At 51.3% G+C, this 14,702-nt stretch overlaps 1 protein-coding gene across 1 annotated transcript in view; it reads right to left on the minus strand.

Moving 5' to 3' along the window:
- MMP20 (matrix metallopeptidase 20) overlaps positions 1-14,702 on the minus strand; it is a 47,718-nt gene that overhangs the window by 23,988 nt on the left and 9,028 nt on the right. The window contains exons 3-6 of the mRNA XM_032428075.1: positions 12,910-13,058; positions 11,120-11,245; positions 10,183-10,344; positions 7,906-8,047 (exon numbers count right to left, since the gene is read on the minus strand). Coding sequence (XP_032283966.1) covers positions 7,906-8,047; positions 10,183-10,344; positions 11,120-11,245; positions 12,910-13,058 — 579 coding nt within the window. The remainder of the gene's footprint in view (positions 1-7,905; positions 8,048-10,182; positions 10,345-11,119; positions 11,246-12,909; positions 13,059-14,702) is intronic.

Here is a 14,702-nt window from a genome sequence, read left to right on the forward strand (position 1 = left end):
CACTTGTTTTGGGGGTTTCACTAACCCCCTTATGTCAGAAGACGTTAGAGCCCAAGAAATCAAACATGTATCGTTCATCTCATCGAGCCCCAGAAAAACACAGCTTATAGAATTAAAAACCCAAGTGTAGGCAGTGCTTAAAAATAGTCAGAGCTGTGCCTAGCATGCCTAAATTGTTTATCCCACTGGAGGAGACTGTGGGCGCCCCTGTGAATAGGCCATAACCTGTAAAGGGCCCCACCCCGAGCCAGGAGGAGGGAGCTCAGAGGAGGTGACAATGAATCATGGGTCATAATACACCTTCTGCCTCTTTGTCTGAATTCTTAACATATAACCCAGACTCAGTCTAAGCAAATACAGTGCCACTTGTTGACTTTCCATGACGCAATCTTAAAACCAGAAGAGACATGTCCCCAGGAGACAGAAGGAGGACGATGTCCCCCTCCGTTGTGCGGGCTTTGCTCAAACCCGTGGACCCTGCAAAATGCCAGATTCCAAAAGTCCTGTCCAGGAGTAGGAGTGACTGATGTACTGTCCCTCCTTCCCCTGGCCCCTTGCATTTCCATTTCTCCACCGGCTCCTAGTCCTGTCTCCCAACATGTCCAGGTAGTTTCCAGTTTGGGAAACTCCTGCTCGGACCCTGCTGCCCGTTCCAGCTATGATCAAAACGGACCTCTCTTTGTTACTAACATAACTCTCAGGTGAATGTCCATATCACCATTTCCATGCGCTCCCTGTCTTCCGTTCTTTCGCTGCTTCACTCCTCAGGCCCTGGACTCCCTCCTCACAGCTCCTCTGAAATGACACATGGGAATCATCCTGGCCAGTCTGTCCCTTTTCTTCTGTCCTCAGTCTGATGGCCCCGGCATCCTTTTCCACTACTGATCACTTTGAAGATTTATTTGAGAGAGAGACACAGAGAGAGAGCACACGTGAGCAGGGGGTGGGACAGAGGGAGAGGGAGAACCTCAAGCAGCCTCCACACGGAGCCTGGAGCCTGACACGGGGCTCAATCCCACGACCCTGAGATCACCACCTGAGCTGAAATCAAGAGTCAGATGCTCAACCAACTGAGCCACCCCGGAGCCCTCCACTACTGATCACTTTGGAAAAGAAATCCTCTTTTCCTCGATTTATGTGGGGCTCCATTAAGGGATTCTGGCTCCCATGTCAAGTGGGTTAAAATTCCAGCTGGGGAAAATACCACTGGATTAAAGGGGTGTCGGGAAAATGCTCAGCACAACGACAGCACATTGTAAGTGACCGTGAAATGCCAGTTATTATTATTAGAGTCCATTTTCAGATCTTTCCCTGCCTCCGCCACGTGGGAGGTTCTATAACCCGTGAAGCCTCCAGCTCTGAGCGCCCCCCCGAGCACCGGCCCGCTTCTGTAGAACCTGCTAGAATCATCTTCACCTTGAATGCAGCACATCTAACACCGAGATTTTCTGTATGTGTCCAGTAAACCTCCTTGGCTTTCCCGTCTGCTCTTTGACTCTTCCTTTGCACTGTTTCCTGCACTAAGTGAGCCTCTAAGTCCTGCTGGGGACTCGCTCAGGACCATTTCATCCTCATCTTCCTTTGCTACCTGCCAAGCCTTAAAAATGCTTTCCTTTGCCTGCTGATCGAAGATACATAACATCTTGCAAAATGTGACCATTAGCGACTGACAGATATTTTGAGGGGAAAACAGAATGTGGACCAGCCTATCCAACATGTTCGAGACACCCAGATGGTCTAAGAACTTTCTTCTCCTTGTGGCTGTTTAGTGACCGGCAGGTGAGGCCCAAGCACAGGACCCGCCGTCCCGTGCTTTCCCCACAAACTCAAATGCATACCCGTCAGAAGGCCTGAGTTCATTCAAGTCGAAAGGCACTACTCGCCCCGGCACAGGGCGAGCTGATCTGTATGAGTGACAGGGTCGGCTCTGGACCGGGACCCGGAAGACCCGGCTGGCGGGAGCACCTTCGGCTGAGACACAGACGGGCGCACCTTTCTTCTCTCCAACACGAAGGATTTGGACGCAGGCTTTACGCTGATTCCACGTGCAAAATGCTATTGCACCTCTGAGGTCTGTTGCTGATTGTGATACGCTTGATTTTATGGGTAAAATTCAATCAGGTAAAACCCGCGATCATCTGAGAGGGGCAACTTGCTTCTCGTCTTCCTCACGGCCTGGGGCATGGGAGACGGCCGTACTACCCGCCCATCTACTGGAAAGAACGAACGTACGTGCATCCCACATACAGATACAGGCCCATGTAAGTGGGAGGTATTTGCAACTTTCAACTTACTGTAGTTGACGCCCATTTGTCTTCAAACACAGCGCTGGAAGCTGGAATGCACCCATGTACCTTTACGTGCGGTGGACAGCGGGCCGCGGTCTCACGGTGACGGGGAAAGGTGCTGCACCCCATCCTGCTCTGGAAACACCCCATGTGCAGGTGACGCCCACACATGGGAATGTCTCCTCAACAGGCTATTGTCGGTGACGGGGAACTCCGGGCCAGACCCCGAGCTTTCCCAGCCATCTGCGGGTTGCATTGTCGCTGTGGCTTGAAAGAATTCTTTGTTCTTTGTCCAGGCTTTGCCAGCACTTGGGGACTTTCTGGTGTAGGCCGGTTGGGGATCAGAGCTACGGAGCATGGGATCCTGGCTCCGGATGGCACCTCGGGAGGCAGGAGTGCCGGGGGGGCGGGGGGCTCGGGCTCTGGCGGGTCCTAGTGTGGCCGTGGGTCCCAGCCCCAGCCCTCCCTAGCTCCGTGTCCTTGTGAAAAGGGACCCGAAATCCCTGCCTCATGGGGCCCTCGTGAGGGTGTGATAACCGAGTGCTCATCGCAGTAAGTCCTGCTCCCAGGGAAGCCCTGTGACATCAGAGCGCCTCAGTCCAAAGAGGACGGAGAGGGACCCGTGGGCCCGTGGGGAGTGGGCGGCGGACCCGGGGCTAACAGGGGATCTCTCCTTACTCCCTGCCTCTGTGGGGGCCAGCCGCCTGGGCTGGGCGACAGGCTGAACACACTCATGTCGCCGCGTCCCTCCCTCCCGACCTCTCCTTTCTCTGCGTCTCCTGCCCCTGTGGATCCCTTCCTGTTCCCACCCTCAGGATGTTCAGCCACGACTCGGCCAAGTGGCCGCTAGCCATTGCTCATAGTTTATAACAGAGGGGTTTTAAACATTTTTTGCTTTTTTAAAGAAATCAGTTATAATTGTACATAAGGGCCTAATGTCTTTGACTTCACGGTCTCCTCTGCACCTCTTACAGCCGCTGATATCGGCACAAGAGTAATCTCCGTGCTACACGGCGGCCAGCATCTCATTTCTTGGTCGCGGAAGGAGCACTCCCTGCGCCAGTCTGGGCCGTGTGACAGGTGACACCCCCAGCCCTCGCGTGAAGCTCCTGGGCTCCAGGGTCCACCCGCTCTGCGCCTTGCCTATCACTCCTGGTCAATGCCTACCAATTCTGTTTTGCTTTACTTTTTGCTAATAAGAGAAAGGAAGTCAATAATCAATAAGTCTCCATAAAAATCATTAAAAACAAATAATGATAAAAAAATACTTCAAGTTGTTTCTAAACCTTAATCCACTGTACAGATTGTCCGATTCTCATTCCTAAATATAGCGCCTGCCGTTTATTGAGCGCTCACTGTGTGTTTGACACATTATTTGCTCGGGGTCACCTGCTCAGTAAGAAGCACGGCCAGAATTTAAGCCAACTGAGCCTGATGCTAAATCCCGGGTTCCGGGCTCTGCTCTAAAACGTTTCAGAAAAGTGGATGTCCATCCACTGTTGAAGATTGAGTTCAAGCTGTTCCTAATTTTTAAAAATTAGAAACAGTTTTGATGCTTAAAAGTATGGGATTGGTTGAACACGTGATGATGTATCTACTCATTGAATAATATATGCATCTATATAATACAAATAAAACTCATTGACATGGAAATATGAGATATTACTGAGCCAAAAGAGTTTATAAATCAGCACATCTCATAAAATCCCATTTTTGCAGACATCCCTGATCCCCTCTCGTACTTAGACTGTATCTCTCTATACAGAAAAAAAATCTGGAAGGAAATAGATGTTGAAAAATGTGATTACTCTGTTATGGGCTGAAGGTCTGTGTCCCCGCCCAGTTCATATATTGAAGCCCTTCCCCCCAGAGGGATGGGATGGTGATATTCAGATGGGACCAGTATGTGTGTGGGGGTAACCAGGGTTAGATGAGACCCTGGTAGTGGAGCCCTGGTCTGATGTGATTAGTGCCCTTATAAGAAGGGACTCCAGAGAGCTTTCTCTCTCTCCCCATGTACACAGAGAGGTCGTGTGAGCACACAGGATGATGGCGAGGTGTTTGAACGTCTCACTCCCTTATGTAACTGAGGTGTGCAAAGGCAAGGTGAGTGCTGATCCTTCTTTATATCTCCAGCCACTACAGTGGGACTTGGCCCCCCCCCATATGGGCCCAGTGACCACTCTTCCAATGAAGAAAGAGGAATAAAAAGTATTCAGACATACTATTCCTGAGCTACCGCTGCCTATTCTGGTGTGAACGAGTTCTGTCCCTGGTAAAGAGAGGAACGGGGATGAGTGTTGGAATGTCTTTTCCTCTCAGAAAAGAAGTGACCCCAGCAATCAGTCATGGACACAGCCCCCATGCTCCCTGCGAGCCAGAGTACCAGGAGAGAAGAGGCTATCTAAAGTAAATGCATGAGATTTCCAACAGGTCCGCATACTTGACCTTAATCACGACCTCATTCCACTAATTGTACTTTGTCTAGCTGCAACTGGTACATCTGCCCGATTTGGCTTTCACCCGAGACCTCCCTTTGTCACTGAAGACCCAGGGCCGGTCTCAGCTTTACTTCATTTGACACAATAGCTGTAGCAGGTGTCTTTTTATTGATTCCTTCCTACCCAATGCCCGGAAATGATGTGACTAGTCAAACATTAGCACTCTGTCTAGCTGCTCTACCACGTGTGTACGGCAGTTTGCTCTCACCCAAAATGACATTGGAAAGATTGTCGCCTTCTTTACTTGAAGCTCGTTAGGCCTAGGAATGGTTACTACTGATATTAACCACCATGCCCAGCATTCCTTCACTTCTGCACACAGACATGTTTTGAATCCATACTATTTATATGCTGTGGGTCTGTTACTGGTCACTTAAACGATGAACAAGACATCCATAAAACAGGGGGCTTAAAGCTTGACCCTTTCCTACAACCTCATTATTGGAAGAAGACTAGCATTACAGGCAGGACTTTCCTTACAGACTTTTACTCCACAGGCTAAATTATCAAAACTGCTAACACATCTGTGATATTGTGATTTATAATAGGAAACATATATTTGGTCCTCCTGGTTTCCTGCACAGAGCCTGCTAAATCCTTTGGAATTTCCGGTGACGAGAGGGACAAAGGTGTCCTTTGTTATGTTAACAAGGTGACTTTTGGAAAGCACCTGCTGGGGGGGGGTGCTGGTTACCCGAGGGCACAACCAGGTAATTAGAGAGTTGGAACTTGCAGTCTCAACACCCACCTCACCCCCCTCAGGGAAGGGCCAGGGGAGGGAGGTTGGATCAGTCGCCAAAGGCCAATGATTTAATCCGTCATGCCTCTGTGATGAAGCCTCCATAAAAACCCCAAAGAAGGGGGTTTTGGGGATTTTTTGGGTTGGTGAACACATGCAGATGTGCAGATGTGGGGGATTTGCACCTGGGGGGGTATGGAAGCTTCGCTCCCTTTCCCCATCCACTGTTCCGGGCATCTCTGTATATGGAGGTTCCTGAGTTACATCCTTTTCTAATAAACTGTTAATCTAGTGAGTAAACTGGTTTCCTGAGTTCTGTAATCTGCTCTAGTAAACCAGTCAAACCTAAGGAGGGGTTCATGGGAATGTGATTTACAGCCAGTCAGTCAGAATTGGCCTCTAAAGTGGAGGGCAGTCTTGTAGGATGGAGCCCTTAACCTGTGGGGTCGGCTGACGTTATGTGCCAGTGGGTGGATGGCGTCAGAATTGAGTGGAGTCGTAGGGCACGCAGCTGGAGTCTGAGAATTGCTTGGTGGTGGGAGAACCCCCCACATCAGAACCAGTGAGCAGAACTGTCCTGTCCGGTGTGAGCGCTCAGCCCTGCGAAGTTTGCTGCTTCCCAGCGGCTGTCTAATCCCACAGTTACTTTCTTCCCCCTGCTCAGACAACCTTGCTGGTTGATGCGAATTCTAATCGGTGAAAATAACGCTCCCCTGATCCACACTAGGAAGTGCCTTAAGGAAGAATTTTTGCTGGATTTTTATTTCTCACAACATGACCCCAACAACTGTTCCTCACGTAAGGATGCCTGCTACCTAGGGTCTAACGGGCTCCACTCTCATTCCAGCACTTGACCGTAACCTTAGAGCACAAAACATAAAATATAATTCTCCTTCACCCTTCTATGAATATTCCAAACTCCTTGGGTTTTTCCCAGTGATTACTCACCACCTCTCACCATTCATCAATCTTTCAGCCAACAAAAAACTAACATTATTTTTAGTAGACATACTTCAACTAGAAGACATTATCACCAAAAACCATTTCCTGTCTTCTCCTGAAAACTTCCACATTAATTTCAAACCTGAAAGGCTTAATCAAATTATATTTCCTCTCTTTCCTTATTACACTAATCTTCAATTTACTTCTATTTAATTTCCCTGAGTGATGTCCACGACAATAAAAATACTAACAAAGATCAGTTCTCCCACGGATCAACTCACACAGCTGCAAGCACAGCTATTACTACAGCCCGTCCCTGAAGATCCCAGCTTCTCCAGCATCATGAATTACTCAATCTCCTATGCCATTCAATTTATTTTTACATTTATTTTATTTAATTTTTATTTTTTTTTAGAGAGAGAGAGAGCATGAGTGGGGGAAGGGGCAGAGGGAGAGGGAGAGAATCTCAAGCAGACTTCCCTTGACCCTGAGATCACTACCTGAGCCGAAACCAAGAGTCAGAGGCTTAACCAACTGCCCACCCAGGCGCCCCTCCTATGCCATTAAATTTAAACACCAGCTCCACCTCACCATCCTTTACAACTCACAGAACTATGAAAACTTCTATTAATCAGTCCAAAAGAAACATTCCTAAAACAACAGTATTAGATACTCAAACCTCAGGGTATTCTTCAGGAGCTCTAGCTATAGAAGAGCCAATACCCATCAATATTCCTCCCTTCCCTAGGCTGTCTGATGACTTGCTGACAGCTGAAAAGTAAAGGGGCCTTGAGAAAGAGGGGTTTCAGCAGAGCGATGACTTTGGAATTAGCTATCCATCCACCCATCCCTCTGATCATCCATCCATCCATCCATCTGTCCATCCATCCATCCCTCTGATCATCCATCCATCCATCCATCCGTCCATCCACCCATCCCTCTGATCATCCATCCATCCATCCATCTGTCCATCCACCCATCCCTCTGATCCATCCATCCATCCATCCATCCCTCCATCCATCCCTCCATCCATCCGTCTATCTACCCAACCCCCATTACTGAATATTTACTGAGCTTATACTGTGTGCTCTCACTAGGGATACAGTGATGGACAAAACAGACATCAGATAAATCTGGGCTGGTGTTGAACTCAGCCACTCAGTGAAACTCTTACCTCAGCAGAGCACCTTGCTCTCTTTGAGCTGCTTTCTGCATCTGTAAATCGGGGATTCTAATCTCTCCTTTGCAGTGAAAGGGTTAGAAGGACCTCACGAGTTGGAGAACACGGCGCCCAGTGCCTAGAGTGTGGCAGCTGCCCCCTAGGCGGTGGTTTGGGCAGTTCTGTGGCTCTGCAGAGACCTGTGCCCCCCACCCTGGTGCCGCACAGGATGGCGCCTCCGCACGGTCCTCGCGCGGGGCCGCACCTGAGGCTTACCGGTCCCGGAAGAGCAGCAGCTCCTTCCCCAGCATGGTCACGGCATCGAAGGGGGAGCTGGAGTCACAGAGGTCCGGCTTGGATGGATTTTGAGGCGGTGCATGGGGCACCGTGGGCTTTCCCAGGAATGTTTTCCGGGGTCCTAGGATTCAAAGTGACTTGGTCAAAATGGAACCAGGAACCTAGCGCGTGTCCCCTCCTGCCCCAGAGACCCCCGTGGGCTGAATGGCAGGTGACAAGGCGCGTGGCTGTCTGCGGCAGGTGGACCCGCGTTCGAATCCCAGCTTCGCTAGTCCCTGAGTTGCCTGATAAACGGGCGCATCCGTGAGCCTCTCCAAGCCTCCGTTTCTTCATCGGTGGAATGGGAGGGCGAGGACAGCACCCGCCTCAGCGGGCGTTCTGAGAAATCAAGTCTGCGAAGCACTTGGGAGAGCGCTTGGCACATCACAACTGTTAGAACGATGGTACCCGTTGTTGTGTTGTCACACAGAACTTCCCCGATAGCTGCAGGGGCGTCAAATCAGAGGGGTTTTTAAAAAGCTGCCACTCTTATTTTTTTATTAATTAGAAGTTGCCACTTTTATTTGTTTTATTATTTCCCGGTAATTAAATTCTTTGTTCTCAATCAGATGCAACTTCCCTGTGTGTTCGTATCATTTTCATCGACTTCCGGGCGTCGTGCACGGATGAGCCTTTTATCAGGCACCCGGGAAACACCGAGTGAGCTCCTGTGGCAAGGAGGCCCCGGAGGTGCGAGCCGATCCTCCTGTAAAGCGGGGCCTGCTCCTTGGGGAGAGCTGCTGGGGGGTTTTCATCCCACTCCGTGCTCCTGAGGCCTTCTCTGCCATCGGCGAGAAGTGAGCTAGGGCTGCGCGGGTCTCTGCTCTTGAGTCAGTCCCCGTGGTGCCCAGAGGGAGTGAGGCACAGAGAGGACCCATGAGAGAGAGAGATGGGTAAGCTCTGGGGGGGCGCAGGGTCAGCAATGGGGTGAGGCTTTGGGAAAAGATCAGAAACTGGAAGGTCAGGAATGTGCTGCGGTCTTTGAACACTCACTATGTGCCAAGCCGCCTGCTAAGGTCCGAGGTGGCCCGAGGTGGGCGAGGTGTGTGCTCCCTGGCCCCGTGACCGTGGCCGTCAGCATGGCGGTGACCTCCCAGTACGGAAGGATCTGTAAGGCGCAGGCGAGCACTGGGGCTCGGGCCTTCTCGGTGGCCCGCGGGAATTGCTTCACCTTGTCACCGGGCCACTCGGTGCTCGGGAGCCAAGTGTGTGCAACGGAGACATTCACGGCCCCGGTCTCTGTCACTCAGAGGCGGGACAGAGTTCACATGGACCCTGTCTCTGCAGCGGGGACAGCTGGCTGAAGGCTGCCCTGGAGGAGATGGGTCTCCCTCGCCTCAGGGCCTGTCCGCAGAGGGTGCGCTCATCTCTAGGGGGCTTGGCCAACCCTCTGGGCTGAGGGGAGCCGAGAGCCTCCGACAGGCGAAGGCCGAGTAACCAGCCTCTGAGGCTAAGGGGAAAACCTGGTTCCCGGGGTTGTCTGCCTTTGATCCGTGAAAGCAAAAGCGTGAGGGTCGGAGTGCTCCAGGATTCCCGCTCAGGGCCTCTGGTGAGGAAGGCAGGGTATAGAGCTTCTAATAATTCTTTATCATCTTTGAAAGACAACTTGCAGAGTTATCTTAGTTACTTAGAAAGCTAACTCCTGAGATAATTGTGATTATGTTGGGATGCTTGCTGTCTTTGAGCCTCAACTTTCTCCGCCGTTCAGGGAGGGAAACGCTGGGAGGGATGGTGACGCCCCCGACCCCGTGTGCTAAGGGGCAGGCCGTCCATGCAGTGTAGGCATTAACATCACCCTCACCGTTTTTAGGAAGATACAAGGTCAATGATCTGCAGACGGGTGAGAACCACATATAGGAACTACAAAATGTACCCATCCTCTCCTGCTACCTAAATTCTGACCCATGCTCAAAAAAAACCAAACCCAAACAAAACCAAACTACCAAAACCCAGACAAATGATTGCATTTTCTATGGCTCTTGAGGAACCAATGTGCTCTGGAAGAGAGATGTACCATTGAATCGTGCATCTTAGAAAAGAAAGCTGTATTCATAGCTGCTAAATAATCTCTTCATAAAAGGGCACAGGTGGGGCTACGGTCCCCAGCTTGACCTCTACCTGTGCAGGTAACTCCTGGCAACACATACCTTCTCTAAGTTGGAGACCAAATGCCTGTGGCTTTCAGGGTTAGTAGCCAAGGAAGGGTAGTGAGTGTACCGTACAAGGCCTGGATCCCTTTCACGTCATCCTTGGGCAGGCGGAATCCATAGGGATGCTGGTACTTATACGTTGGGTACATCAGTGCTGATGGGTCTGTGGAATGGGCCAGGCCCAGCGCGTGGCCAAATTCGTGGGCAGCAACGGTGAATAAATTGAAACCTGCACAATAGGAGACAGAAAAATACAACATCGACATGGGGTTTTGTTTTCAGTATTTTCTGTCTTAACAGGAGAATTGATGCCCCAATCACAGTAAACTTGTTTTCTTTTCATAACCAGATTCTTCAAAGGTTGGTGGGTTATTCGGGTGCTGAGCTTTGCTGACGATACTCTGGCGCTCTCCCCCTTGGCTAGAAGGGGCTTTGGGGTGGGAAGGATGGAAATGTAAATCAACCCTTTTGTTCCTCGTCAGCCATGCTGGATACAGAAGGACCTAATTAGAGCCACCAGGGGCAATGAGAGCCCAATTAGACTGAAGATGCTTCACCAGTTCCCTGCCATGACATGCTACCCCCTGTCGTCCACACACATTTCACAGGGAAGACTTGCAGACGATGGGCACGATATCCTGGGACTTTAAAACCCATTCCCATCACACTTCTCAGGAGATGAAGTGTCATCTCTGAACAGAGCCTATTTCCAAGTACATGTAAGAGACAGTAAATGCTACGTAAAGAAAGAGAGCCGTGGGGAGGTGGGGTCGCTGCTCCTCGAGATCATAGGCATGAACCAGAGTTCAGACAGGTCTACAACACACGTGAGGGTGGGTCTTTTCCCTTATGGTATTCCCTTTTGGATTTTTGGCTTACTTGTTTTTCCTAGCCAGCCTCCCTAGTTAAAGGGTGGCTTGGGACGTTGAACCTCGGGGTTTCATGGTGGAGGCCCAGAAGAAGGTACAATATTTTCCAGGTTATGGTGAATTGTGCATATATACCATTCATTCCCGTAGTCCACTTCTCAGCATTGTCGAAATGGGTGTCGCCTCCCAGGCCTTCCCCAGGTGCAAATGCGTGGGCGAGAGTCCCTCGAGGGCCGTCGAATGGATAGGAGTCCCCGTGATCTAAAGAGGTGGGGAGAAACGCCAACAGCCATGAGTCCTTCTAGCAATTTTGGGGACATGCTTCACATTACAGGGAATGGACACCTTTTTTTTTTTTTTTAATAGTGTTGGCACTTCTCATACAAATAGATTTACTTTCTAATATTCATTTTGTATAAGAAGTTTACATGTCAATGAGTAATCGTCCATTGAAAAATTAAGAGGGATATTTGGCATTTCAAAGACAGTTAGCATTTAAAATAAAAAATGTTCTTTTGTGACTGTTTTATTGCAATGCCTACGTCGTGTACAAATGTCTTACAGAAGAAGCAGCAAGCAGCCCCTACAGCTGGAATGTGTGTGTGTGGGCAATTGTCTGATTCAGCTAGGACAGCAAGGGCACATCGAGCAAATGTGTGTGCTTTGTTTCTACCGTGCAGGACAATGCGCGGAGGTACCAAAAGGAGAAGGTTGCTCTGGAATTTCAATATACTTCCCTGTGTCAAGCTCATGCAAGCAGTAAAGGTGTCTATAAAATCATAACTTTTAGTGCTTTCTATGTTTTTGTTTTGCTTATATTTAATTAACAGTTTATTATAAATTTGATAAAAGAGGAGAGAGAACAAAACGAGGTATGTTGTAGAAGCCATGTTCCCCGGTTTTTCACAGGGTTCTGGTGCGCCGTGTGCCAGGGTTCCTGGATGGTGGGCTCTCAGGACCCAGGGACATGCAGCACAGCCCCCGCTCAGCTTGTGTTGGAGGGGAAAGGGCGCAAGCGGGCAAGGTCAAGAGAGGGGCTGATGCCAACGTCACGGCCTCCAAAGCTGCCATGAGCTGCGCCGCCACGTCACTGGGGTGGCCCTGTTGCCCGGGGGGAACAGGACCTGCCATGGGCCAGGTCACACGCAGGGCCGCCTCTGAAGGGCTCACACTCAGGACCTGCGTCACCTTCTCTCCCCTGGCTTCTGAGCATGTACTTCCCAGGACCTGAGCCTCAACTCAAGATCAAGACTTAAAGTAACCGGGACCCTTAGCAAGGGCGTCTGGCGGGAGGAGGCCGGAGTACGCCCTCCCCACAGCTACTTGGAAGCTGAGAAATCAAGGCATGTTGTGACCCTTGGTTTGTCTGCTCCCTAGACAGGCGGCTCTGGGAAGGGCCAGAGCCGGCCACCACGCCCCGCGCCCAGTTAGGCCTCCACTCTGACCGGGGTGAGCGGGGGCGCAGAGGTGGGTGGGCTGGGGCAGGCCTGGGGGCTCCAGGAGGTGTGGACAGGACAGCAAGGCCGCTGTCCCGACCACAGCCCGCCGCAGGGGGAGCGTGGTCAGGGCCTCCGTGGCGTGGACTTCCTTCAGTGGGGATTCAAGGTGGGAGACTCCTGGTGGATATGGAAGGCGGCGCGCGGCGGTGAGTACGGCCACGGGAACGAGGTCGGCTGGCCTCCTAGCCAACGGGAAGGAGCGGATCCACTCTCCCGCCCCGTCCAACACGACCAGACATGCTGAGAACTCCCCCGGGTCTACGTCCTGGCGGGACGCACTCGTGACCTTGCCATGACCTTGGGCTCTGCCCATCACACTGTGTGTGGATGAGGATCGCGCTGATCGCTCGCATTAAAGGTTGAAGGGGACGCACGGGGACGTGTGTCCTGTGGATCAGGAGGAACATCCAAGAAGCACCACCATACCTCCCGTTTCAAACGATATCATCATATCGGCCTCTCCCGCGGTCACCCTGGCGAAGCTCAGCGGCACGGCGCTGCTCCAGGTCTGCAAGGCCATCTCTACTGCTCGGTCCACCTCCGCGGAGGTCATGGAGGGCGTGTATTTGGAGATTCTGCAAACACAGAAGGAACACGGTTTCCTCCACAAGCCCTCCGCTGAGGCGGAATCAACAGTCGGAAGGGCCCACGTGAATCTGCGATGGGGGTATTTTTCTCCCAAACGGTAATGCTTGTTTTGCTTTTGTATTTGCTACTTTACTGGACTATGAGGAGCAATCAGGAAATCACCTGCCACTGAAATGGCTGGGCTCTCCTTGTTACGAGATTATCCCGAATTTTAAAGACCATAACCTGGGGTCATTTCACAAGGAGCAAGAACCCATTTCCCCTAAAATGGCTTTAATGGAGAAGGGACCTCTTTTTCCCCAGAAGGGACTGAAAATTTTCAATTGTAAAGAATTGAGTTTTGAGGTTTTGCACATTCTTATTCAAAGGCCACCTGGGATTTCCCCTGGGGTGGGGGTGGGGGTGGGGGGGGGAAATGTTTGTTCTTAAAATAATGTGTATCTTAAAGAGGAAGCGTTGGCTTGAGTCTTTCATGAGGTCCTGGTAGGACGCGCTGCCCCAGGCTGCAGGGGCTGGGGCTTCCTGACAGCAAGCGGAGGGAGGGCAGGGACAAGGAGCTACCACCCGGGGCCTCGGCGGCACCTCGGGCGCAGCCGGCACCCTGGATGAGGGCGAGCGCCAACCTGGGCAGCAGACACCTGCCCTGCTTTCGCTCTCCAGCTCCTCATCCACCCCTCACACCTTGTAGGTGCTTAGCAAACACTTGCTACACGGATGAACTCCGGAATAAAAGCTAGTGGTGTTTCAGGCCTTCCGGGTGGTGGTCCAGTTCTAGCCCCTGTGAGGACTCCCTGAGAAGCTGGGTAAATGCACACACAGGTGTGACCCGTAGACCTGCATGTCAACAGGTATCCCGGGTGATTCGGACAGAGGTGGGGCTGCCTCCCCCAGGAACCAACCGGGGCGATCCTAGTGACCTGAAGGGCAGGGACCGGGTCCCACAGAGGGTATGGTAAATAGCGACCCTCAGTGGAGAGGGAAGGAGCACAGAGTCCGCACCTGGAGACACAGGACACAAGAGGGGTAACTGTAAATACTCTGTGAGCCCATGCTCCTCGCTAGACATGGGCCCGGGTGTGCCCCGTCTTCACAACGACCTTAACAGATAATGATGATGTGCATTTTATGATTAGTCAGGACTGGAGCCCAGTTCTGACTCCAAACGTCTGCACATAAGCACTAAGCTGTATTTTGTCTATTTTAATCCCCTGGGTTCTGTTAGAAGAGGTTATTCTGAGTACTTGGATAGCGTCCAGCGCGTTCTGTGCTTGCTTGCTTGCTTTCTGGGGGCGGGGGAGCTGCTCAGGGGCGAGTGGATGGGCTGGGTGAGTGTGCTGAGGGGGCTTCGGGGCCGTCCAGGGAACCCTGTCACAATAACACACTTCTCTGAGTCTCCGATCAGCTTGATGGATTCCCCTCGTCTATGCTGTGCGTCGTTACAGACTAAAATTCTGTGATACACTTTAAGAAAATAAAGGGAAAGACTTCATGGATTTATATACGTTTTTCCTGGTCAACTCCTTATGGGGCGCTTCTTCCCCAAATGTCCTGATTTTCGTGGCCTTCTTGGGCGCAAGCGGAGTGATAACCGTGTTCGGAGCGCCACCTTATGGACTCAGGCTGGTCGCCGC

Source organism: Phoca vitulina, unplaced genomic scaffold, assembly GCF_004348235.1.
Source record: "Phoca vitulina isolate PV1807 unplaced genomic scaffold, GSC_HSeal_1.0 scaffold38, whole genome shotgun sequence".
In the NCBI taxonomy this organism is placed as follows: domain Eukaryota; kingdom Metazoa; phylum Chordata; class Mammalia; order Carnivora; family Phocidae; genus Phoca; species Phoca vitulina.